This window comes from Miniopterus natalensis, chromosome X (assembly GCF_054644295.1).
Source record: "Miniopterus natalensis isolate mMinNat1 chromosome X, mMinNat1.hap1, whole genome shotgun sequence".
Taxonomy (NCBI): Eukaryota; Metazoa; Chordata; class Mammalia; order Chiroptera; family Miniopteridae; genus Miniopterus; species Miniopterus natalensis.
In genome coordinates this window covers 104,827,564-104,853,571 of record NC_142103.1, presented here as the reverse complement: position 1 = coordinate 104,853,571, position 26,008 = coordinate 104,827,564, and the positions used below count along the sequence as shown (strand labels likewise).

General features: G+C 48.6%; 1 protein-coding gene across 4 annotated transcripts in view; it reads right to left on the bottom strand.

Moving 5' to 3' along the window:
* PUDP (pseudouridine 5'-phosphatase) overlaps window positions 1–25,763 on the bottom strand; it is a 188,556-nt gene extending 162,793 nt beyond the window's left edge. For all 4 annotated transcript variants that reach the window (XM_087813585.1, XM_087813586.1, XM_087813587.1 and 1 more), the window contains exons 1-2: window positions 25,681–25,763; window positions 5,102–5,320 (exon numbers count right to left, since the gene is read on the bottom strand). In XM_087813585.1, coding sequence (XP_087669711.1) covers window positions 5,102–5,320; window positions 25,681–25,750 — 289 coding nt within the window. In that variant the 5' untranslated portion in view covers window positions 25,751–25,763. The remainder of the gene's footprint in view (window positions 1–5,101; window positions 5,321–25,680) is intronic.
* Window positions 25,764–26,008: the final 245 nt, after the last annotated feature.

Sequence of the window (26,008 nt, the reverse complement as noted above, 5' to 3'; positions counted from 1 at the left end):
GAAGGACATGCCCCTGCATATAATCAGGGGCTATTTCCCTGGTGATTGGAGACACACCCCTGGTGACTGGCCCAGAAGGAACACACCCCTGCATATAATCAGGCACGATTTCTTCTGGCAATAGGCCATCCATTCCTGCAATTTAACTTGCTAAACACCTGCATGGGCCACAGCTCTCACCTTCAAAGCACAGAAAAATGTTGAATTAATTAACTGACAGCCTTCTTTGCTAATGAGCTCAAGGTGACTTCCGCAGCCTGAAGCACACTACAGAAGGTGCCTCCAGAAAGAAAAGAAACACAAGTGAGGGATGATGTTATCCACAGTTGAACACTGGGAATGAAGCTGAGTGGACAGAATGAACCCCTGGATCTAGAAAAGTGACAGTGGTAAGTTTTTCTGGTGTTATCTGAGTTTTTTCCTCATGTTTCGTTTGCCTTCTGTTATGAGTGTGGTGTAAGGAAATGACCTCACGTTTTCAAAGACTGACTTTGGAACTAGTTACTAAAAGGTGCTTCCTCTCCTCCGTAAGACTAGTAACAGTTTAGATAAGTACACACAAAATTCTTATGCTAAAAAGGTGCATCGAATAAGAAGATTTGAATGGCTCCTTCAACCCTCTGGTGTGTAAGAGGTGGTCCAGGAAGACAGGTCATCCAGGTGAATTCTGCAGGACTAACTCTGTGAAGCACTAACTCCTGGCTCACTTCTAAGGTGCAGGTATCTGGGTTTAACTGTCATCTAGGATCATCCATGATGGGCACCTTTCTAACTGATACCCAGTGAGGACACTACATTGATTGGAGCACCAGGTAAATGTCCTACTATAGACTTGTTAGCATCCTACCCAAACCACCACGCTGGCCAGATGGACATCCTATTTCTTGGAACTGTGGTGGAACATACCTCAACCTGAATCTTAGACGATGGGACAAAAATTCTAGAGACCCTTTGAAAGGCTCGAGAGGATTAGATAGAAAACGAATTTGCACGGGGACATATCATGGGCGTGTGTGTGTTAAGCCATGAGACTCCAGGTCACACAGTAACTGTAGGGACAAATTCTCAGATGGACCGTGATAAAAAAGAGAGACCACTCAAACAACAAAAATCAGAAATGAAGGGGAGACAGTAAAATGTCACAGAAGGAAAAAAGGACTGAAGGCAGATATGAAAAAGGATTATGCCAACAAATTGGATCACACCGAAGAAACGGGTCAATTGCTAGAAGCATACAACGCCTCAAGATCACATGAAGAATGCATAGAAAATGAGGGACATCTGTAATACTCTCAACAATACAATACATTTTTAAAAAAAGAATGCATAGAAAGCCTGGTCAGAACTATAACTAGTAAAGAGGTTGGGTCAGTCATCAGGAAGGGAAAATCCAGGACCAGACGGCTTCAGTGGAGAACTCTACCAAGTATTTAAAGAAGAGCTTGCACCAATACCCCTCAAACTCTTCCAGAATACTGAAGAGAGGGGTGTACTCCCACAGTCAACCTATGAGGCCAGTGGCACCCTGACACCAAAGCCAGACGTGGGCACTACAAGAAAAGAAAACTACAGATCAATATCTCTGATAAATACTGATGCAAATATATGCAACAAAATACCAACAAAATGATTTCAACAGCACATTAAAAGAATCATGCACCATGATCAAGCCAGGTTTATTCCTGGAATGCAAGGATGGTTCAACATAAAAAAATCAATGTGATGTACCATATTAACAAAATGCAGGAAAAAGCTATATGATCATCTCCAACTGATGTTGAGAAAGTACTTGACAAAACTCAACATCCTTCATGATACAGATGCTCAAACTAGGAACAGAAGAAAACTACCTCAACATAACAAAGGCCACATATGACAAGCCCTCAGCTAATGTCATCCCCAATTTTAAAAAGCCAGAACCTTTTCCTCGAGATCAGAAACAAGATAACCAGTCTCTCTCGTCACTTTTAGCCAACATAGCACTGAAAGTCCTACCGAGAGCAAAGAGGCAAGGAAATAAGTAAATAAAAGACATCCACACTGGAAAGGAAGAAGTGAGGTTATACATGCTTACAAGTGACATGCTCTTACATGCACAAAATCCTCACGCATCCACACACAGAAAAGTGTTGGAATGAAGAAGCAAACTCAGCAATACTGCAGAATTCAAAACTAAAACTCAACCTGGAAAAATCAGTTTATTTCCCACACCCTAACAATGAACAATCTGAAAAAAACATAAACTAATTACATTTACAATAGCACCAAAAATGAATAAACTTAACCAAGAAGGTGAAAGACATGGACACTTAAACTAGAAAACGTTGCTAAAATCAAAGAACATACAAATAAATGGGAAAACATCCTATGTTCATGGACTGCAAGGTTTGATATTGTTAGTATGTCGATACTACCCAGATTCAAAATAATTCCTATCAAAATACCAATGGCATTTTTCCTGCAGAAATACAGAAATCCACCAGAAAATTTGCACGGGCCCTCAAGGAACCCTGAATACCTGTAACAACAGTGAAAATAAAGAACAAAGTTGGAGGTCTCACACCTTCTGATTTCAAAACATATTCAAAGCTACAGGAAATAAAACAGTGTGGTACTGGCATAAAGACATACAGACTAATGGGATAGAGAACACAGAAATAAACCCTCACTTATATGGTCTTCAACAAAGGAGCCAAGAGCATCCAAGGGCAAAAGGACCATCCCTTCAACAAACTGTGTTGGGACAACCAGATAGCCACAGGCCAAAGAATGACATCAGACCCGTACCTCACACCATATACCAAAAGTAACTTAAAGTGGATTAAAGACTTACCATAAAATCTAAAACTATAAAATTCCTGAAAGAAAACAGAGGGAGAAAGCTTGATGACACTGGATTTTGTAATGATGTCTTACATATGACACTCAAATCACAGGCGAGAGCAAAAATAGCAAAATGAAACTGCACCAAATTTAAAGATTTGTGCATCAAAGGACACAATCGACAGAGCCAACAGGCAGCCTATTAAACTGGAGAAAATATTTTCAAATCATATCTGATGAGGGCTTTATATCCAGAATATATAGAGATTCCTAGAATTTGACAAGAAAAAAACAAACAACCCTATTTTTAAAACAACGGGCGAAGGACTTGAAAAGACATTTCTCCAAAGAAGATATACGGACGGCCAACAGCCTATGGAACAATGCTCCACACCATTAATAACTAAAAGAATGCAAACGAATATCACAGTGAGAAAACACTTTGCACTCACTAGGATGGATAGGTACCACCAAAAAGACAAAAACAGACAATAAAGCGTGTTACTGGACATGTGGAGAAATTAGAGCCCTCGTGCACTGTTGCAGGGAAAAGAAAATCGTGCAGGCACCGTAGGAGACAGTGTGATGGTTCTTCAAAACACTAGAAACAGAACTGCCATGCAACCCAACAACCCCACGCCTGGGCATGTGCCCGAGAGAACTGAAGGCAGAGTCTCAGAGGTATCTACACCGCCGGCTTCACAGCAGCATTAATCACAACAGCCGGGCCGTGAAAACAGCTCAGGTGCCTATCCACAGATGAATGAACACACAGAATGGGTCTATCCCTACAACGGATTATTCAACTTACAAAGGGAGAGCATTCTGACACGTGCCACGGCATGGATGAAGCTTGAGGGCACGTTGCTAAGTGAAACGAGCCAGACACCAAAGGACAAATACTGCGCGATCCCACTCCTATGAGGCAGCTAGAGGAGTCGAATACAGGATGTTATATATACAACAGGTCATTCAGAAGTGGCTGTGACTCGCCCTGGCCTGTTCTGCTCAGTGGTTAGAGCACTGGCCTGTGGACTGAAGGGTCTGGGGGTTCGATTCCAGCCAAGGGCATATACCCGGTTGCAGGCTTAATCCCAGGCCCTGGTTGGGACATGTGTGAGAGGCAACCAATCAATGTGCTCTCTCTCTCTCACATCAATGTTTCTCTCTCTCACATCAATGTTTCTCTCTCTCACATCAATGTTTCTCTCTCTCACATCAATGTTTCTCTCCCACCCCCACCACCCACTGTCTCTCACCTTTCTTCCTGGAAGAATCCTAACTAGTATTCCATTTTTAAGCATTTTCTGGCCCTGTGACCTAGAACATTCTTGAGTTTCTCACTTTCAGCAAGAAATATTGGGCAATTCTGATAGATTTTCAGCTAACAAGCCTCAAGGGAGAAAAGTCAACTTTCCTTTTCATGGAAAACAAGAAAAGAGAGGGGTGGGGGCATGCAAACAGGCACATTAAAAATGAATGATGCCTTTAACTGCAAAAAATAAAATTAAGCTTCTCCAGGGAGATTTAGCTGCCTGTTTATCATCAATTTGCTCAAGTTTGAATCATTGCTGAAACATTCATCCTGGACTTGATTTTGTCAAGAAAAAGGCAACGTCACATGTTAAAGTCACATTGGGAGCAATTCTGTCATGAATGTTATCTTTATATAAATTTTTTTTTAATATATCTTTATTGATTTCAGAGAGAGGAAAGGAGAGGGAGAGAGAGAGACAGAACATCAATGATGAGAGAGTCATTGATTGAGCCCACAACCCGGGCATGTGCCCTGACTGGGAATTGAACCCCGATCGCCTGGATCCTAGGTCAACACTCAACCGCTGAGCCACGCCCGGCCGGGCTATATACAATTTTTTTAAATGTATTTCTACTGTTGAGAGTATGTCTCTGTTTTGCCCCCATTGACCCTCCACCCAGTTCCTGCCCCTACCCTGGCCTTCCCCTCACTATTGTCTGTGTCTATGGGTTGTGCATATTTGCATATAAGTTCTTTGGTTAATCTCTCGCCCCACTTTCCTGTGAGATTTGTCAGTCTGTTCTTTATATACCACTGACACAAACAAAATTCAAACGTTTTTGGCCTCATTGACTCGGTGAAAGCAACGCGTATTATTTTAAGAAGCCCCTCAAACAGCAAGATCGAATCACAGCATATAACAAATTGCGTCTGGAGAGCCTACAGTCTGAGAGAAGAAAGCATTTTCAGACAAGTGTGTAACAGGCACACAGGGAACCGTGGCACAGCGAGGGCACGCACCTGGCATCAGACCCGCCCTGGGGAACACCTCCTTCAGCTTCGCCTGGCTTTCCTCCAGCAGCTCCTCCTTGCACATGGGCAGCTGCAGGACGTCTATGATGATCTGGGCAGCCTCCAGGGCCTTCTTGCCCATCACGAGGGACTTCACGTCCCAGCTGTACTTCTTGCCGTAGCGGTCACATATTTCCTGAAACACCACGGAGTAGAGGCGCTCGGTGTCTGTGGAAACCAGTGAGACAGATGGAGAAGGAGGAATGTTTAGGGTGCAGGCCATGTTAACAGTGAGTCCCTAACAGATCAGCATATAGATGTACAGGGTACGTCATGGTCAGGGAGAAAGCTTTCATAGAGACCTGGGGCAATGGTGGGAATACCTGCAGCTCACCTGCCCTAAACAACACCTGGGCACCCTGCTCTGTTTGTAGGGCAATCCTTGCAGCTCTGATGTGGGAAGTTAAAAGCTGAGAGAGAAATGAAATGCACAGTATAGCCCAATAGCCTTTTATAGGAACATGGACATATGTGAGTGTAAATATGCACTGCGAATTCTGTCCGATGTTCCAGGTCATCAGCTAGTCTTCCCAGCAGCACACAGGGTGGCGGTGGCCCTCTGCTGTTAAGAGTCCCAGCCAGTGTCTCAGGGAAGCACTCCCAACAGGGGTGCCCAGCTGTGGGTGCTGCTGTGAGAGACACAGGAACACATCTTTGTACACAGGCTGGAGTTGAAAAAAGACACCTCGTGCATTTCTCCTTCCCTTCACAGGATGACACACAACATTTCTGACACCAGATGTGGGGGGCAAGCAATTCAGTGACACCAGTTGGGCACCCTGACACCAACTCAGTTCTACACTATCTACCCAGGGAGAGCATCCGATCCCCCAGGTGAAGGGCTCAGGCCCACATAACCGCCCCCCACCCCACTTCAGATGCCCATCGCAATTCCAGGCTGTCACCTGGGCTGCTGACTGGCTATGAATCCGAGGCTCCCGCAACCCCTCCTCAGGTTGATTGATTAGCTTGAGTGGCTCAGAGAACTCAGGAAAACTCAACTATTTACACGTTTATTATACCGTGAGCATCGAGATGGAGGAGAGCCTAGGACAAGGTGTGTGGGAGGGGCCCAGAGCTTCCTGTCCTCTCCCCACAGCTCTGCATGTTCCCTCCCCACCGGGAAGACGCCATCCCATTGGCATTTTTATGGAAGCTTCATGCAAAGATGAGTCAGTAAGTCCACCTCCTCCAGCCCCTTTCTGGACAGCTGGGGTGCAGCTGAAAATTCCAAGCTTCTGATCATGGCCTGATCTTTCTGGTCACCAGCCCCCATCCAGAAAGCCCCACCCCCAGAGTCACCTCAAAGAGCAAAAGATGGTCCTCTCACTCGGCAACTCCTGAGGTTTAGGAGCCAAGAACATTAGAACAAACGTGCTGCTAGTGTCTTACCTCCTAGGAAACTGTAGGGTGGGAGGGGGAGGAGGGAGTCCTGTCCCAGGATCAGGGCAGAGACCAATGTACAAATATTTTCTGTTATCTCACAAGCCTGTGTGATGAATGGTGAAAGTTGGGCTCAGAATCAGACCCCAGGGGCAGTCTGCAGGGGTTAAAGTCCCAGGTAACTTGGTTAAGGTCCCTGCTCTCCTTTTCAGGTTAACAGGAGGCAAACGGGACTACGGGTGACCATGGCGCTAAAGCATAGCACAGTGCCTCGGAAGCAGTGCAATAAACAGTGCTCTATGTGTACATTTGTTTATATTCATGCTCCCTGTTGTAGACTTAGACTCAGTGTATAAATAGCACTCACAGTGCCAGTGTCATCAGTAAGGGCACAGCCCACAGTGCCAGGGCGCAGGAATATGTCGTGAGGACTAAAGCGCCCTGAGTCAGGCTCTCACACAGCGCGTGACTCGGTGTGGCCTCACTCCCTGCTGCTGTCATTGCGAGCGAGCGCCGTCGTCACCGTGTGAATCATGGGCTGGAGAGGTCAGCTTAGGAAGCCCCAGTAATGTCGAAGTGACCTTACGGGGGCGCCTGTGATAATGGTAAGACATGGCACTGCAGGACTGACGAGGGTCCCCAGGGCAACCAATCAGGAGCAGGTGAGCCTCACGGCCATGCCGTTGGTGACAGTCCGTCCAGGTACCCCAGGGAAAGCAGAACGGCTGTGTCGGGGGCCTTCCTGTCACTGTCGCTCTGACACACGCTCAGGGAACCAGGAGGTGATGGCCTGGGGCTGTCCCTGCTCAGCCAGAAAAGCAGGTGCACCGACCCTGACAAGTCCAGCCCCGCTGCGCATACATGGCCTCCTGTGCTGGCCGTGGCCTTAGGGCCCCCTGCAGGTCTGTGCAGCTGACCCAGTAATGGCTCCTGAAAAGAGCTCAGCGACTTCCATAGGTTCTACCTGCTGTTCCCACAAACACAATGATGGTGCCTAACTACTTTTTCCGTTGAGAGGATACTGGAGAACCCAGCACACAGTGAGAGAGGGGGACGCTGTGACATAAAGAAGGTGGGGGCATCGAGAGGGAACACAGGCCAGCGGGAAAACCTGGGTACGTTCCAGGACTCTCGGTAAAGCCAGTGGATAGAAAGGACAATAGACTTTGGGGAAAAATGAATTCCAAGCGCAGAGCTATATCCTTTTAAAAGGCCTTAAACACTTTATTTAAGGCTTAAAATGCCGTCGAGCTTTTAATTTAAAAGACAGAGCTGGGGGATTATAAATCCTCAGGAGACCACAGACAGCCACTTCTGCACAGGAAGATAAAATCACCCAAATCCTCAGCGGCACAGCGAGGACCTACACAGCCATTAAGTAACTCCTCGGGTCCTACAGTAACTGTGTCAGCTGATGACGGGCACGGGGAAAACTGAAGGGCCACATGTGAAAGGAAAAAGTCCCAAAGCTAAAGCGAAGTGACGGAGCATGAGCAGCTGCCGGGCTGCGGGAGGCGTGTGCTCCCTGCTCTGGCGCCTCAAGCTCCTCCACCTGGGCACCGTCACAGGGAGCTCCGCATGGCGTTGCACGTGTACAGTGCATGTGGTACAGCCACACCGACCACCAGGGGACTATCCCAGGGAAACGCGGGCCGCCCCCTTCAGGGAACCCCGGCAGCACAGGTCTGGGCAGGTGCTGCGGGTGACGAGGTCACCTGTGCACTGAGCGCGACGGAACTGGCAGCCCGGGCACCCGGCAGGCAGGCGGAAAGGTGGGTGCTGTGATCCTGAGCAGCACACTTGGCTCCCATACAGGGGAAGGCAAAGCATCCAAGGTTAAGTTTATTAAACTGTCACAGCATCCCTGCTCCTAAGGAAGGCTACACCTGGGGGCCTCTATGTTGTTTCCTTCTAAGGCTGAATGAAAATACATAAATCCTTGGAATTCATTCATGAAAGGACCACACTGTCCTGACACAGACAAGCTTCGTAGACATTCAGTAGCCACCTGCCGGCCTGCTGCAGGAACACAAAATCCTGTCCCCAACTCTCTAATCCTCTTGGAAACTGGAAAGCTCTCACTTAGCAGCAAAGTCTGGAATTCCAGGAGGTTCGTTTTAATGACTAATATTTATTGCACTTAGCGCAAATCCTTACCCAGTTCCCTATAGAAATATCGATGGGTTAGATTGTGGGGGCTGCCCCAGAAGCCCCCCGAAACTGTAAACACCATGGAACATATCCATTCTAATACAAACGGCCAACAAATATATGAATATGTTCGACCTCGCAATTAGGAAAATGCATATCAAAACTGCAATGAGAGACCACCTCGCACCTGTTAGAATGACCATGACCAACAAGAGAAGTAATAACAAGTGTTGGAGAGGTTGTGGAGAAAAGGGAGCCCCATTCCGTGCTGGGGGGAATGTAAACTGGTACAACCACTATGGAAAGCAGTCTGGCAATTCCTCAAAAAATTAGGAATAGAGCTACCATACGACCCAGCCATCCCTCTCCTGGGTATATACCCGAAAAACCAAAACATGTATTCACCTAGATATACGCACTCGTGTTCACTGCAGCATGATTCACGGTGGCCAAGACATGGAGACCACCAGAGTGCCCTATGGTAGAGGACTGGACAGAGAGGATGTGGGACATGCACATGATGGACACTACTCAGCCATGAGAAAGGGTGAAACACTGCCCTTTGCAACAACACGGATGGACCTTGAGAATATCATGCTGAGTGAAATAAGTCAGGCAGAAAAAGCTAAGAACCCACATATGATGTCACTCCTATGTGGGATATAAAACTGAAACTTGTGGACACAAACAGCAGTGTGGAGGATGCCAGAGGGAAGGGGTTGGGGTGAAGGGGGCCTAAGAGAGGGTGACGGGAGGAGATATGACTTTGGGTGGCGGGCACACAGTGCAATATACAAATCCTGTAACATAAACACCCACACCTGAAACCTACAGGATCCTATTAAGCAATGTCACTCTAATAAATTTAATAAAAAATAAAATAATTAAAAACTATAAATAGAACGGGCTCCTGTGATTTGGAAAAGAAATTCTGAACCCTCCTGTGATTACGGCTTATACCTAGCTTATCTTACCCACCTTGAGCAAAACTATTTAATGCTTTTTCTCAAAACTTAATATACCTTGAAAAGAGTCTTACTTTTATAATTTCCAATTACAACAGGGGGGGCATCTAAAGCCGCTGTTTTCTGTTCCAGATAGGCTAGTTCCTTAAAAAGACGAAACCCAATCCATTGTCACCTGGGGGGGCCCAGCTGGAGTTAAAATCAGGTTGTCACCACCTGGCAGGTCCGATGCAGCAGAATGCAAGCCCTCTCCTCCCCAGGAGCTGAGCGTAGCAGAGTTTTTAAATGCGGTGAAAATGACCTATTTTCAATGTGAAATGGCTCTAATTAAAAAAAAAAAAACTCAGCACACAGTCCAATTTGATAAAAGTGCTGGGCCATTTTTCTAAGCTGTTTTGATAGTAGGCAGGTAACTGATAATTGTTGAATAGATTTTTTTTTTTAATTCACTGATTTTGTTCACCTAAGGTATTCTGCACCTGGTTTCCTTCATCAGAGGTCCTCGAAGAGAGCTCCCCAGACCAGCACCAGCTTCAGGGACACAAATTCCTGTGGGATGTACGAAGTTCCCATACACACAGCACCGGGCCACAGAAGAGCATACAGACAAAGAGGCTTTCCTCAAGGTTACAGGACCCCTGAGTAAGCCAAGGCCAGAGACCGAGAAAATATTTACAGCACACACACACACACACACACACACACACACACACACACAGCTTGTACCCAGAATAGAGAACTTGACAACTCAGTGAGGACAAAAACAACCTGTAGTAGGCCCAGTGACAGTCCCCCAAAGATGCTCACACTCTAGTCCCCAGAACCTGTGAATATCGGACCTTCTACGGCCAAATGGACTTTGCAGGTGTGATGAAATGAAGGGAGTTGAGATAGGGACACTACCCTGCAGTGTCCGGGTGTGTCCAGGTTAGCCACCAGGGTCCTTCTGAGAGGGAGACAGGAGGCCGGACTCAGGGACATTAAGGACAGAAGCAGAGCTGGGCTGATGTGGGGCCACAAGGAAATGCCGAAAAGGCAAGACGAACAAATTCTGCTCCAGAGATTCCAGAAGGGGTGCAGTTCTGTCAACTCCTTATTTGGCCCATCAGGCCCAACTCTGGACTTCCGGCCAACAGAACTATCAGACAATAAATGTGTGTTGTTTTACAGCATTAGCTTTCTGATCATTTGTTACAGCTGCTGTGAGACACTAATACACCATCCAACATAAAAACCACTTTGGAAACCAGTTTAGCAGTTCCTTCAAAATTAAGTGTTTGCCTAGGGTACACCAGTACCAATAAAAAAGGAGGGGAAATCCGTATACGCGATAATATGATCATGTCAAAAAAAGTATGCTCACTGACAGAAAGACACAAGACGAGCATGTACTGTACGATTCCACATAAAATTCTAACAAGTACAACTGAATCTGCTACAGTTTTACATGCAGATGACAGGTTCCCTTGGGATGGGGGTGGAAAGAGGGCAGGACTGAGGGCATATGGGCACCAGGAGACCTCAGCTGTGGGAACCTGCATCACCTTGCGTGTGGACGTGGCACCACAGGTAATTACAGGCTACCAGTGGCCTGGCTGCACCTGAAACTACGTCTGAAGTCCACTGTGATGAAAGCTTCCTGGGACCTCGGCACTTTCCTTCTTCAAATGTCACCCCATCCTGCTGCCCAGGAAATCTGCTGGCTCCATCAAAATCATATCTTTAAGTTCTCAAACATGCACAATGTTGCCCAGGCACTGTGGCTCAGTTGGCTGAGCTATGTCCCACGCACCAAGAGGTCACAGTTCGATTCCTGGTCAGGGCACATGTTTCGTGTGCAGGCTCGATCCCCAGTGGGGGGCATGCAGGAGGCAGCCGGTCAGTGACTCACTCTCATCATTGATGTATCTCTCTCTCCCTCTCCCTTCCTCTCCCTGTAAAATCAATAAGAACATATTAAAAATATATATCCTTGCAATGTTGCACAAATGACTGAGCCCTCTGAGAGTGGAGACGATCTAACACCCTCTTCGGAGGGATATTTTACACATTTGGAAAACCACCCCCAAGGACAGAGCCACTTAATCCATGGAGTTTCAAGAGTCACCCCTCCACGCCTACATTGTCCGGGGCTACAAGCAGGTTCCACACCCCTTCACTTTAATTATGGGGCAGGTGGGCTGGGAGGGATAATTTAAGAGACGAGCAGTACCCTGGCTCCGGGGGTGACAGCCTGCCCCATCCACGGACACAGTGCATCTCCTCCGACAGAAGGACTCTCAGGTAGGGGGCCGGGGCGGCAGGGTGGGGAAGGGTAGGCCGGCGGAGGTTCCATGCTGGCGACAGCACAGTGGGCCTGTTCCACTCCGAGGTTGCTGGGTGACGGGCCCTCCTGCGCCTTAGGAGGGCAGTGGAAGGGTGGAGAGGTGTGCGTCTCGATTGGTCGGTTCAAGAGAGCTACAGGACCTTTAGGTTAAGCTGTCCAAAGGCAAGTGATTCTTAAGTCCTGCAGATACTGAGACTAAAATGGGGTTAAAATAGTGTTTTTAACGTTCATGTGTGCAAGAGGTTCGCAGACATAATCAAGACGTAGATGGCCTGGCCGGTGTTGCTCAGTGGTTGAGCGTCGACCCATGAACCAGGAGGTCAGGGCTCGATTCCCGGTCAGGGTACATGCCTGGGTTGGGGGCTCAATCCCCAGTCGGGGGCGTGCAGGAGGCCGCTGATCCATGACTCTCTCATCATTGATGTTTCTATCTCTCTCTCTCCCACTCCCTTCCTCTCTCTGAACTCAATAAAGGAGGTGGATGGATACACAACCGCACTGTTACATGCTACACACACGCACACCTGCTGCCCACTTCCACAGCAGGTCACCTACACAACAAGAGCTTTTTCCAGCCCTCTGCTCTAGTCCCAGAATCCATGGCCCCTCCCCTCCCTGCAGCCCTCCCGTCTCAGGATCCCACATGAGGTCTCACATCAGAATCTCAGAGGGTACAGATCCTGAGGCATCTTACGGAATCGCATAGCTATCCCCCCTTTGGAATCTGGGCTCCATCTGCAAGTCATTCTGCAGCAGCTTGCTGCAGGGCCAACCCCAGGCCAAGTGGCAGGAGAGTGAGAGGGCAGGACTGGGACAGGGCTCCTCCTCCCCACTGGGCGACCTGGAAACACTGGGCCGGCACCTACACGGTGATGGGGAGTCTCACCCCGCCTGCAAACACAGTCTATGCAGAAGGCACACCAGAGAGCGTGTCCACAGACTGTGCAATCCCCAGGTACCCTGCAGCCCAGGTAGCACAGGGGCAGTGAAGGAGGGTAACGTCTCACTCAGGGACTCTCCCCAGAGACGTCTCCCAGGTCACAGCCACCTGACACGGCCACTACAGTCACGTGACGGTTTTCCGGACATTTCCCTTCTCAAACAACATTACTTTCGGTATCTGAATACAGTTTAGCAAACCAGAAAAAGTTCTCACGTGAAGGTGGCACTTAACCCACGAGTTATTATAAACGTTTGCTGTTGGTTTTGGGAAATATCAAGCAAGGTTTGGGAACACTTAAAATGCAGTACCCATTGTGGTCAGTGTGGCTCAGCTGGTTGAAGCACCGTCCTGTTTACCAAAACGTCGCGGGTTCAATTCCCAGGCAAGGTACAGGGCTAGGTTGCAGGTTCGATCCCTGGTCGGGACACGTGCAGGAGGCAACCAATCGATGTTTCTCTCTCGTGGCGATCTTTCCCCTCCCCCTCCCTCTCTGTGAAATCAATAAGCACATCCTTGGGTGAGGATTTTTTTACAATGCAATACCTGTTATGCGTGAATTTTTTTTCACACACTTTCCAATGACCAATTTAAAAATGTCTTTGTCAATCTTTCTAATGATGCTAAATTACTTTAAAGTGAGATGAGAGAGTGAACCTAACGTATTTTATTACCTTCAAGCAACAGTTCACAAATGGGATGTGATTTTGTCCACGGGGACAGAAAACACAGGAAATAAGCTAGATGTGGTTTTTGTCTGTAAACCTTTGTTTCTGCTCATCTAGAAGACAACTGCAGACAGCAATAATGATAAACCGCTGTGGATGGGCACATAGTGTATGCAGATGTAATCTTCACGACAGTAAGCACACAAAGGAGGGGTGGGGATGGGATGGAGCTGCACAGGACCACGTTTCGAATACCACAACTGAGTTGGTATTAATGCAAAGGAGATTGTTGTAAGATGCTCATTGTAATCCTCAGAACAGCCACTGAGAAAGTAACTAAAAATGTATACAATACAAGAAATGACAAGAGGACTAAACATGGTGCAGTGGGAAACACCTAGTTAACATATAAGAAGGCAGTGATGGAGGGAGAAAGGAACCTAAAAATAAGACATACAGGGAGCAGGTCACCTGCGCCACACAGAATCCCACCGTACAACACAGCATCCGAGGCAGAGTTCAGCCGAGAGCAACAGGCAGTGGAGCTGCAGGGGTTCCCACGATATGTGGGTACTTTCAATAGTAGTGTAAATGTTCTTTCTTTTCGTTATGACTTTCTCTGGATTTCCTCTAGCTCACTGTGTTGTAAGAATACAGTATATATGATATGACATAAAAGAAAGTGTTCATCGGCTGGGTATGTGATGGGCGAGGCTTTTTTCCCCCACTGCATGGGGGGGCAGTGCCCCTAACCCCCAAGTTGTACAGGGGTCAATTGTAAATGATTAAACACCCCAATTAAAAGGCAAACATTAGTGAAATGGATAAAAGAAACAAAAGCAAAAACTGTCCACAAGATACACGTTCCACTGAAAGGTGCAAAAAGGTTTCACGTGAAAGGATGGAAAAGGTATCCAGTGCAGTCACCAAGACGGCCAGATTGGGCACCACACAGACAGACCTGGGATACACATTCTCACTAGAAACAAAACCAAGACATCTAATAGAAACATTTTATAATGATGGAGAGGTCATTCCATCAGGAAGATGCAGCTGCTGTAAACATGTACGAACCTAACAACAGAGCCCAGAATACATAAAGCAAACACTGAGGAAACTGAAGGGAGACACAGGTGATTCAACAAGACTAGCTAGAGTTCAACACCACACTTTCAATAATGGACAGGACAATGAGACTGAAAGCTAAAAAGGAACTACAATATTTATTTTAACCACTGCACTTCTGAAATACCAAGACCTACCCCGCCGTAGCAGATTATCCATGGAACACTCCACCTGACCATAGCAAAACACACATCTCAGGTACACATGAAATGATTCAGTATTTCTTTCCCTAAAAGCAAGACCAACCAATGACAACTACCCTTGTATGTGTCCCTTTTAGGGGGAGGAACCAAGACAATCACCCAGAAGTAGGAATCAAGACCCTTTTTTAGGGAATATGTGTTTATCTATATAAATTTGTTTGCGTATCTCAGCTTTTAATTCTACCCAAGGTTTCTACAAACAACTGAAAGGCAGTAAGGTGTGGGTCCCTCCTCCCACGCCGAGCATCCCTCTGGAACGAAAAAGTAGTGAGTGGGAGCATTTCTGAGTCAAGGATGCAAGCTTGGTAAACACAGGTAAAGCTCAATTTACCAAGCCCCCCATCTGCAGGGGCTGAGCGATGAGGGGTCAATAATGCCCCCTCCTGTTCTCAAAGAGCACCTGAGTTTCAATCCAGAGCTCCGAGGAGCTGGGGAGACACCTGGGGGGAGATGCCTTCTCTGTCAACAGGTGGACCTCACACAGATTCAAGGCCTTGTCAGGTGTTACTGTGAGGAAAGTACAGGAAGGATGCCCAGCGCTCAATCAGATATCACTGCAAGAGCCCTCCCTGGGACCTGGGTGAACCTGGAAGCACAATGAGAAAATGCAGAATTCTTGTCAGGGTCAGAGATGACTGGACTGGGGTGGAAAATCATGTACATAGGTTAAGAAATGCAAAATCTAATGGGCTGGGTGGGAGGGGAAAGGCGTTCCCTAATGGACAGGCACCCTCTCAACTCCCAAACATTCAGAGAGACCATTATGAGAGTAGGATGACCACTGCATACGTGTTTGCGTGTTACTTATGATTTTATTACTTGTACTCTCTAATTGAATTTGGCCTACGGGGGCATCAGTGCTGTAAATAAACTTTTAAACGCACACTGGAATGGCTCATTTCGGTGGCAATTTACCACGACACTGTGGGAACTCTACTGGAACAGTCACGGGAACTTGATGTCCATCCTTTCTACAAATGTCATTTATTAAGCTTAATGTGACCACTGCCTGTTCAAAAAGGTGGCGTTTGTTAGTTCAGTCACAGGAAAGACTGAACAGGGGACAAACCAGAGGCACTTTATGACCGTGGCTTAAGGAGCATAAAGGTGTTTAAGCTGGTAAACATTTGTGAGCAGTAAACACTGTTATGACCTCTTAATAGGCGGTTAAAATCTATGAGATTCGTAAACAGAATCAGAAGAAATTAGGTGTTTAAGGAATAAGTACGTCTCTGAATCTCCAATGCTAATAGCTGATAAGGTTTTAAACCAGAGAGTGCAGCAGCCAACACAGACCAGGTTGTCTCAACAGGAATACTGCGCGTGTGTGATGAGCCTTGCCCTGTGTGTCAGCCAGGACAGAAGGCCTCAGGTGAACTATGTTCCTGGAACTTCAAGTCGGAACCTAGAATAAAGTTCATTGTTATCAATAGGAGGGCAGGGCTGTTTGGAAACAGGAAAGCGTGCCAAGTACCAGAAGGGTTTTATGAACAGGGGTCTGGGTATCTCACTTCTATTTATAACATTTCTATCTGGGGAAATGTGTTCCAATTACTGGAGCCCCAGACACCTAAATTATTTCAGGTCCTTCATTTACAGGCTAGGGTTGGTGCAAATGAATGATGCTGTGAACCAAATTCCCAGGAAAGAACAGGGCCGGAGGGGATCATCCCACGGATAACCAGGAATAAGTCTACAGCAGATTACACGTTCCCAGCCCAGGTCCCCGCCATCTCTCCTCGGTACCCGACAACTGTCTATTAGGTGTGATTGCATCTAGATGCAGGTGGACTCTGGGCTCCTGCAGGGGAAATGACGCACTGAGCACAGCCTCACCTGGGAACGCAGGACAGAGTCCTTGGCCTTTGGCAGTTCTGGCAGCCACTGCTTGGAGCATAATTAGAGGGAGCAGGTCCATGGAGAGAGGTGCCAGGATGTAATTAGTCATACCCACCGTTTCATTAACAACAGTTAACGACACCGAGATCACAGGGCTCCGGCAAAGTACACCCTCCTTGCCCTCCAGCTTCCATGCTCACAGTGGCTGCATGGACAGAAAACCAAGCGTGGAAAACGGAAGCTGTCTGTATAGTGTGGGTCATTGTCCCCCGCCGTGTCCTACAACATAGGGTGTCCCCCAAAATGTATACACACCTTTGTACCATTATAAAGATGTTTATTAAAATACATTTCATTCTCAAATTGAGCCATCAGCTGCTAAAGTATGTCTACATTTTCGGGGACAGCCTGTATTTACCCATCCATTCAGTCATCCACCAACAAGCACACTAGGTCTGTGTACAGTCCCCAGAACCGACGACAGTTGCAACAGCCTCCTTGCCAGTCCCCCAGTGTCTAGCTTTAGTCACCCACAGGATCAGAAACATGGTTCCACAGCATCTCAGCATCTTTCTCCTCCTCAAAGCAACTCCTACAGCTCTGCCCAGAGCCCAGCATGAATCCTCTCCTGGGAAGCACACTGGACCTCCAGCCTCCTTCTAGGATCCCCAGGAAACTAGGTCAGCTCAGTAGATAAACAACAATGCAGTAGGACAGAAACTGTGTGCCTCCCCCAACGCACCCCCCACTGCAACCTGACTGAAGGCCCCAGCACCCGACTGCAGGCCCCAGCACCCTGACTGCAGCCAGCAGCACAAGGATGGGATTGCACCCACCCCCTGCACCTGTCTCGGTACCGGCGCTTGTCAGCATGCTATAAAAGCTTCCTTCCATTCATGAATTCATTATTTCATTCCCATACCCTGAACGTCTCTCTCCCCACCCTCGGGAGCCCTCACAGATCCCTCCCATCATGTTTTTCTTAATTCCTTTTGAATGGTAAGCTCCATCCCCAAACAAACTCTCAACAGCAGAGGGTGCCACCCATCGGGATAGGCCCACCCACAGGCTCACAGCTTGCAGCCACTTCAAGGGCCTGCGGCAGCGGCTACCTGCATTGCTCAGGTGAGCCAGTGGGTGCCTTCGGCTGTGGGGATGAGGCTGTGGTCAGCCCTGTGAGTTGGCACAACTGGATTAACAGGAGCTGCTGATATGGCAGGAGTGGGGAACAAGTTCAGCGGGCTGCACGGGCTGGTCCAGAGATGACTCACATGTCTGCCTATGACCACATCCCAGCATGAAAACCAGCACCTGGGACAGAGCATCACACACACCACAGGCACAGCGGAGGGTCATCTTATCTGTGTAAGGCTCTTTCCCTTGGAAAGTCTCAGGGAGCAGGTCAAATTCCCCTGAGAAAGGAAATTGGGGACATTCTGGTGGGACATTCCTGGTGAGGTCAAGCCTCTCATCAAAGCCTCCTTCATCCAAATACACCTGGCCTAGAATCTGCAGTTTCACCCAGGTGAGCACCCAAGTCCAACAACCACCACTGGTCTGTCTAGCACCATGTGGAGGACGCCTGACTATGGAACTGCACGGGGGCACCTGACTCTGGCCGTGAGGAGAGGCAGGAGGTGGTAACTGTCAGTCACTGCCTCTAGAGTTAAGTCACCTGACCTCATGGAGCCTTCGTTCCCTCATCTGTAAAATGGGCAATGATGGCCTCATGTAGTCAGCTAGCTGAGTCACATGAGGTGATGCCTGCAAAGTGCTCACAAGAGCGTGGGACACACGGGAAAGGCTCTCGATAAATGTTAATTGTTGTTAGATGAGGAAAAAGACTGAGCCTAAAGAAAGGCAGCAGCAGCTAGAATGACATAAAAATGGCTCTGAAATATTTGGAAATGAGTGAAAACTTAAAATGCTGGGGAGGGGAGAAGGGGAGGTATGGAAGACTCATGGTACTGCCTCTGGGTCTGTCTGGTAGGAATGCGCAGTGGTTACCGGAAAGTGTCCATGGAGCTCAGAGAGAGGTAAAGGGGGCTGACAGAGGTCAAAGAGTCTTTAAAACAAGAGCACTGGCTGAAGCCATGAGTTCACAGGAGATCTCCATCTCTGAGAGGAAGGGGTCCAAGGCAAAGTCCCAGGGCCAGAAACAGAAGTGAAGAGGAAGAAGAGAGCATTGGGGAGACAGAGGAGAAAGGTCAGTGAGGCCAATGAGACAGATTCCCCGGGACAGAGTGGGGAAGGACCAATGAGACAGATTCCCCGGGACAGAGTGGGGAAGGACCAATGACACAGAGAGTTCCAGAACTATAAGAAAAGAGTGTCCACGGGGTCTGATAATGGGGAAGGCATTGTTACCTTGGTCTGCACAATCTCGCAGGGCTGTAGGGCAGAGGCAGCTTGCGGGAGGGTAGGCAGGGCGATCAGGGGGCAGAAGCAGAGAATGTCTCCTGCCTCTTCAGGAAGCATGGCTCAGGGTGGAGACAGAGAGGCTGTTGGGGGACCAGAAGGTTAAAGCAGAGTTTCTGTTTTTGTTTAAGTGATAGTTTAGCACACTTTATCTTGAGGTATATAAGCATTAAGGGAAGGGAAAAAACAAAGGAGCAGCAGTAGCCAACATTCAGAGGGAAAGAAGCAGGGACTTCCTGCCTGGAGGAAGGAGGGACCAGGATTCCAGGAGGACCCTCTCATTCCGATGGCAAAGAGGAAATGATGCAGGGGATTCCTCTGAACTTATCCCAGATGAGGACACTGATGAAGAGGCTAGTCATCAAGCCCAGCCACCAAGTCTTGGCCCAGGTCTACTCTCAGACCCATCAGTGGAAAGAATACATTGTAACCATCAAGACAGGTGCACTGCTGACTGCTCAGTACTGCAGATACAATTAGATAACTGTTACCTTCTTCAGGCTTCTTCAGGCGACTTCACAGAAGCTCCATCCTCTCCCTAAGTGGGGTATTATTTTACTTGATCTAATAATAAACACTAATGGAATAAAGAAGGGCTGCCTAATATATTCAGGTGATTAAATCTCTCCTGCAAAATCATGTTAAACAGCGAGGTGAGGACCTGGGGTCAGGCGTGAGTGTGGTCCTCCATCTGATCATTCTGCCAAAGCCAAGGGGAAAAAAAGGTTCTGAAGCAGGAATGTGTATGCGCCACAATTATTATGTTTTCAAGCAATATCTCCTTGCACGCCCTGAAGGCAATTTTAACCACAGATATCTGCACCATAAAACCAAGGCCAGCCCCTCCCACTGTAACAGAATTTAGAGAAGGCTTTTAATAAGGCAAATGCTGTCATTATTAGTCACTAGCATTCACATACACCTGACAGTAGAAACTTTGTTTTCAAATGTCATGCATTCTAGTCTAACACAGTGCTGCCTCCCAGCTACAGGCTGCATATCAACTGCTTTTCAAACATCTCATCCTAAGACCTGACAGGCCACCTGGGCATCTATGAATGACGGGTACCGGGAACGTTCCGTGGGGAGGGGGGTTATTTCCCTTGCTCTTTCATGCATTAAATCCACACCTGACCCTGAAAAATGACAGAGCACAGCTGATACTGAAATTAAAGAAAATATCCAATAAATAGCCAATAGTGAGAACGATAAAAGACAAAAGCGAATCCCCAAACACAGAAGTGGGGAGCAAAGAGATAAAGGGGTTGAGGAGAAAGCCCGATGACTGCTCCCCATGGTTGTGCCCTGTGTGTGTAGTTCAGACTCCAGTAACCAAACTGAGGTGAGGGAGCCAGGGGACAGCAAGGGAAAGCCATGTGCCTTACACTCCCAGCTAGACAAAACTCCTATTTATCTGCAAAATGTTGCAATTTAGATGTCGCTCCCATTTCAGGTATTTTAGAATGGGAGCAGCTGCGGACAAGGAACCACTGACTGACTGACTACAAGAAGAGACGTAAGGCTAAATGGCTCGGGTCGACCAGAAAGCTGAACCAAAGGGCGCTGAATTTGCCCACTTTAGTCTATGATTGGACAGCTTTCTCATCACAGATGAATTTTCTCTGACATACAGCATGGGCTATTCTGACATTTCCCAACCCCCACCGGCATTTTACTCCAGATCTTGTTGGACCCTGAATATGAACACAGGTGTTCTCTGCCTCTATATTCTACCCAGCAATTTCTCATCGAGTGAACTCAAGTGAGAAGGCCACAGTCAGCACCCCCTTCAATGTGGGCTCTGCTCCGTCCAGAGACCTCACACCGACCGACAACCTGCTGCCCATTCCTTTACAAAGGTGGGAGGTACCGAATTTCACCTAGCAGGGGGAGATAAAGCCCAAGTGTGAGACGTGGTAAATTACAAACAACACGGAAGCTAATTCCCCTCACAGATCTACCTTATTCCCTGCTGATTTTTTAATGAATTTGAAAATAAGCTTATTTTTCTTGACTGATTTTTTTAAAGATTCTAAGTAATTATTATATGAGACACCTGGAAAACACTTTACATATTTTTTTAAATGTTTATTTATTTATTTTTATTTTTTAGAGAGATCGAAACATCAATGATGAGAGTCATTGATCAGCTGCCTCCTGCATGCCCCCTACCGAGGATCAAGCCCTGAAACCTGGGCATGTGCCCTAACCAGGAATCAAACCAGTGACCTCTTGGTTCATGGGTCAACGCTCAACCACTGAGCCATGCCGGCCAGGCAACACTTTCACATTCTACCACATTTCACATATACCAAAATCCCTAATTCTGAATATTCTTAATATCCACCCTCTGCCTGGCCCCATTATCAACAGCAGACATCATGGGTTGCTTGCTAAAGCTTTGGGCCTACCCTGCCCAATAAGGTAGCCACTGACCCAATGTGCCTACTGACCACCTGAAGTGTCGCTACTTGGAGCTGAGATGTGCTATGAGTGTAAAATGAACAGACGTCTAAGACTAGCCATCAAAAATGATGTAAAGTGCCCTGACCAGTGTGGCTCTGTGGTTAGAACGTTGGCCCGAGCTCCAAAGGGTGGAAGGTTCGGTTCCCAGGCAAGGGTACATAGCTGGGTTGTGGGTTTGTCCCTGCCCTCGGTGGGGGCGAGTGTGGGAGGCAACCAGTCTTTAAGGGAGGCAAGCTGTCTATGTGTTTCTCTCACATGATGTTTCTCCCTCCCTCTCTCCCTTCCACTCTCCCTGAAAAGCAAAGGAAAAAATGTCCTCGGGTGACGATTAGCAACAATGAAAACTATGTAAAATACCTCAATGGCTTTTTATACCGATTATGTGTTGAATGACAGCCTTTTGGATAACAGGATAGAAAAAAAAATGTACCATTCAAGTTTCACCTGTGTGCTTTTGCTTTTTTTAATGTTGCCAGTAGAAAATTTAACCTGGCGTTGGTTGTATTAATGCTGCTCTTGATCTCAAACTTCCTTGTCTTTTTGTTGTTGTTGTTAATCCTCCCCTGAGGATATTTTTTCCATGGATTTTTAAAGAGAGTGGAAGGGCCTGGCCGGGCGTGGCTCAGCTGTTGAGCGTTGACCTAGGATCCAGGCGATCGGGGTTCGATTCCCGGTCTGGGCACATGCCCGGGTTGCCGGCTCGATCAATGACTCTCTCATCATTGATGTTTCTATCTCTCTCTCTCCCTCTCCTTTCCTCTCTCTGAAATCAATAAAGATATACTAAAAAAATAAAAATAAAAAAATAAAGAGAATGGAAGGGAAAGAGGAAGGGGGGGAGAGGGAGGGAAAGAAGGAGAGAGAGAGAGAGAGAGAGAGAGAGAGAGAAACATCGATTGGTTGCCTCCTGCATCCACCCAGACTGGGGCCCAGGATGGAACCTGCAACCCAGGTACGTGCCCTTGACCAGGAATCAAATCTACGATCCTTCCATGCTCGGGCTGATGCTCTAACCACTGATCCCACCAGCCAGGGTGAAACAGCCTTGTCTTTTAAAGAGAAGGGCCCACCCCTGTGCTAATTTCAGTTATTTTCAAACTAGATAATCTTCCTTACCCAGCAGCTGAGACACTGTTCAATACTTGTCATCTTTTTAATTCTTTCAAAATCTTGTTCTGGTTCCTAAAGGACCTCAGTCCTCCTTCTCTCTTTCCCTAAATGGCATGAAAACCAAAATGATTACCTGCATCAAAGCCCATTGTGACCTTATATCAACAAAAACTGAATCCCAGATTGCCTTTTCTGTTTGAAGGGACAACAGCATCAAACATTTCAAAATATACCCAGAAAGCGTCTTGGTGTCCCCATAAAAGTTTCTGCAAAAATCTCTATTTACTTCCTCATTCCCCTTTGATTAAACGGGCTCCTCCTGTAAGAATTCCCCCTGAAACTGCATTCAGTTTCACTTCCTTGAAAATCAAGTATGGGGGCTACACAGTAACAAAGAGAACTTCCTGGGGAAATGCATTCAAAATCCCCAAAAGCAGACCTACTGCAGGAGAACTCATTACAAACTGATGATACATTGTTTGGCCAACAACGGATACACTTAAAGTGAGGTGCTTAAGAATCAGAGCAGGCATAATTGGGTAGATTAAATGAGATAAACGAGCGCGTTTTGAAACGGAGGGTTTTATACAAGACATTTTGAAAAAAGAGAGCGAATAAACAATGGTGAATTTCTGAGAAATCTGTGCAAGGCCTGAGCCAGGGAAGGAAAGCAGAAAAAGGGGCAGAAACGGGTGGTGGTGGTGGGGCGGGGGGAGCTAAGTCTTATATTCCCAAATGCCACTAATTCTTGGTTTTCAGAGGATTGGGTCACAGTGCCAGGTGCTATGCCATTAAACTTGCCTGAACTAGCAAAGAGGAGACCCTGGCTGATACCTATCTGCAGGTACGTGACATAAGTCACATTTTATCGCTTCAGGGACCAGCTACGGAATCTAGAGTCTGGAGTAAGCATCCAGCTCATTTAGAAGTTTAATAAATTTAATTTTAATGAGACATCTCGGTGTGCATTAAAAATTCATGAGACGCCCACAACAGGTTCTCTGGGCCTTTCATTAGAGGCTAAGGAATTTGACAATGTAACTGCTTGACCATCTGAGCAGGAAAATTCATGTCTACAAACTAAAGTCATGAACCCCAGAAGCTTTGTGAAACTGAGTCGTGTAGGAATTAGTGGCTGCCTACCCTGTTCTCTCCAGCAACTGACCTTTATGGGGACTCTTTTTTCCCCCTAGAGAATTTGTCCATTTATCTCTCTGGGTCCATAGATAAAGAGGCTCAATCCCCAAGCATGGTAGGCATGTGCAGGAGACAACCAATCTATGTGTCTCTGTCACATTGATGTTCTTCCACCCCTTCCACTCTCTCTAAAAAGCAATGGAAAAAATACCCTCTGGTGAGGATTAGAAAGAAAGGGAAGGAAGGAAGGAAGGAAGGAAGGAAGGAAGGAAGGAAGGAAGGAAGGAAGGAAGGAAGGGAGGGAGGGAGGGAGGGAGGGAGGGAGGGAGGGAGGGAGGGAGGGAGGGAGGGAGGGAGGGAGGGAGGGAGGGAGGGAGGGAGGGAGGGGCACTTTTATTTGTGTACCTTTTAAGAAATCAGTCTCCCTACTACTGAACCACCTGGCAAAGTGATCCGCAGGGTACAAGGTCACACTCACCCAGTTGAGGTGAGAACATCAGTTATATTTAGAACCAGATCGATCTGGAGTCATTTCTCAGCTCTGCTCTTTATGGGCTGTGTGACCTCGGGCAAGTAACTTTCCCTCTCTGAGTTGCAGTGTTTTTTGTCTTAATTTGTCAATGTAAATACAGGGTGTCCTCCTAAAAATGTATACACACTTTCAAAGCTGATTGCTCAACTGATGTCTCTTTTCAGATTTAAGCCCCTGCAACTAATAACGCATTGAAAACATGTATCCAGTTTTTGGAGACACGCTGTATTTCCTCCAGCCTTACAGGGTTTTATGAGGTGACATTATAACGTTTGCACCCCCCCCCATCCCCCAGCAGGTCAGTTATCTACATAACATATGTGGGCTTGTTTTTAGTCCTGTGAAGCCTTCTGCGGGCTGTGGGGTCAGGCTTTGGGTTGCAGCCAAGGAATGAAAAATTCTTTGCTTTCTGCTTGAACTCGGCCTGGCTGGTGAAGTCAGGGCCTAACCCCAATTGACTATTGGGGCGCTGTGTCTAGGGCCCACCCAGAAGGGCAAGCCTCTCGGATGCATAACTCAGTGTGCCTCCAGACCCTGGCGTTGAAATGCAATGATCCTGCGCGGCGGCGGGGGGCGGGGGGGGGGTGGGCGAGGGCCCCGGTCCACAGCGCCCCGCAGCTCCCAGGTGGCGCCAGGGCTGCGGGACCCTCGGAGCAGCCTGGGCGCTGGGCTGGCCGCTCGCTGCCCCCGCGCCCCGCAGACAGCCCCGTGGGGCTGGGTGGCGCGCGGCGCCGTGGGGCGGTCCCGCGCACTGCGGGAGGATTCGCAGCGGCCCGGCCTCCGCCCCCGGGAGGACAGCACCCCCGCCCCCCAGCAAGGGCGCTCTAATGCCTCGGACGGCCAGCGGTCCCCACACCCGCGGGTGCAGGGGGAGGACGGCTGCTCCGCGAGATGCTACAGGCCAGGTGCGTGCCCCGGGCGCCCGCCGCCGCAGCCCCGCGGGGGGCACCCTGGGGTCCCGCGGGCCCCGAGCGGAGGGGACGCTGAGGCCGGGCGGCGCGCGCACGCCTGTCGCGAATCTCCCGCGCACCCGCCCGCCAGGGGGTCCCCCGAGCGCCGCGCCCTCCTGCGCCGTGACCCACGTGCCGCGCGGCCACCGGAAGCGGGGCCACCGACGGCGGCGGCTCTGCCCGCCCCCCCCCGCGCGCGCGGCCGCCTCACCCGCGCGCCCGCCCGCCCTGGGGTCCCGGGCATGGCCCCGCCGCGGCCCCCGGCCCGCGCCCTCCCTGGACAGCCCTCGCGGGATGCGGCCGCAGGCTACCCACCCAGGAGGAGGCCGTCCATGTCAAAGAGTAGGTGGGTGACGGGCCGCGGTGAGGGCGCGGGCGCCGCCATTGTGCCGCCGTCTCCGCCGGGTGGGGGCGGGGAGGAGGCGCGCGCACCCGCCGGCCGGCGCCTCTGGCCCGCGCACGCGCGCTCGGGACCTCGCCGCGCGCCCCTAGGCGCTGTGCGCATGCCCGGCCTCGGGGCCTGCCCGCGCTCGCGCCCAGAGCCGATCCCGCGCACGCGCGCTCGGAGCCTCTCCCCGCCTCCCCCCAGTCCCGAGAGCGCTCAAGCCGCTCTGCGCACGCGCGGCCGCGGCCTCCTCGAAGC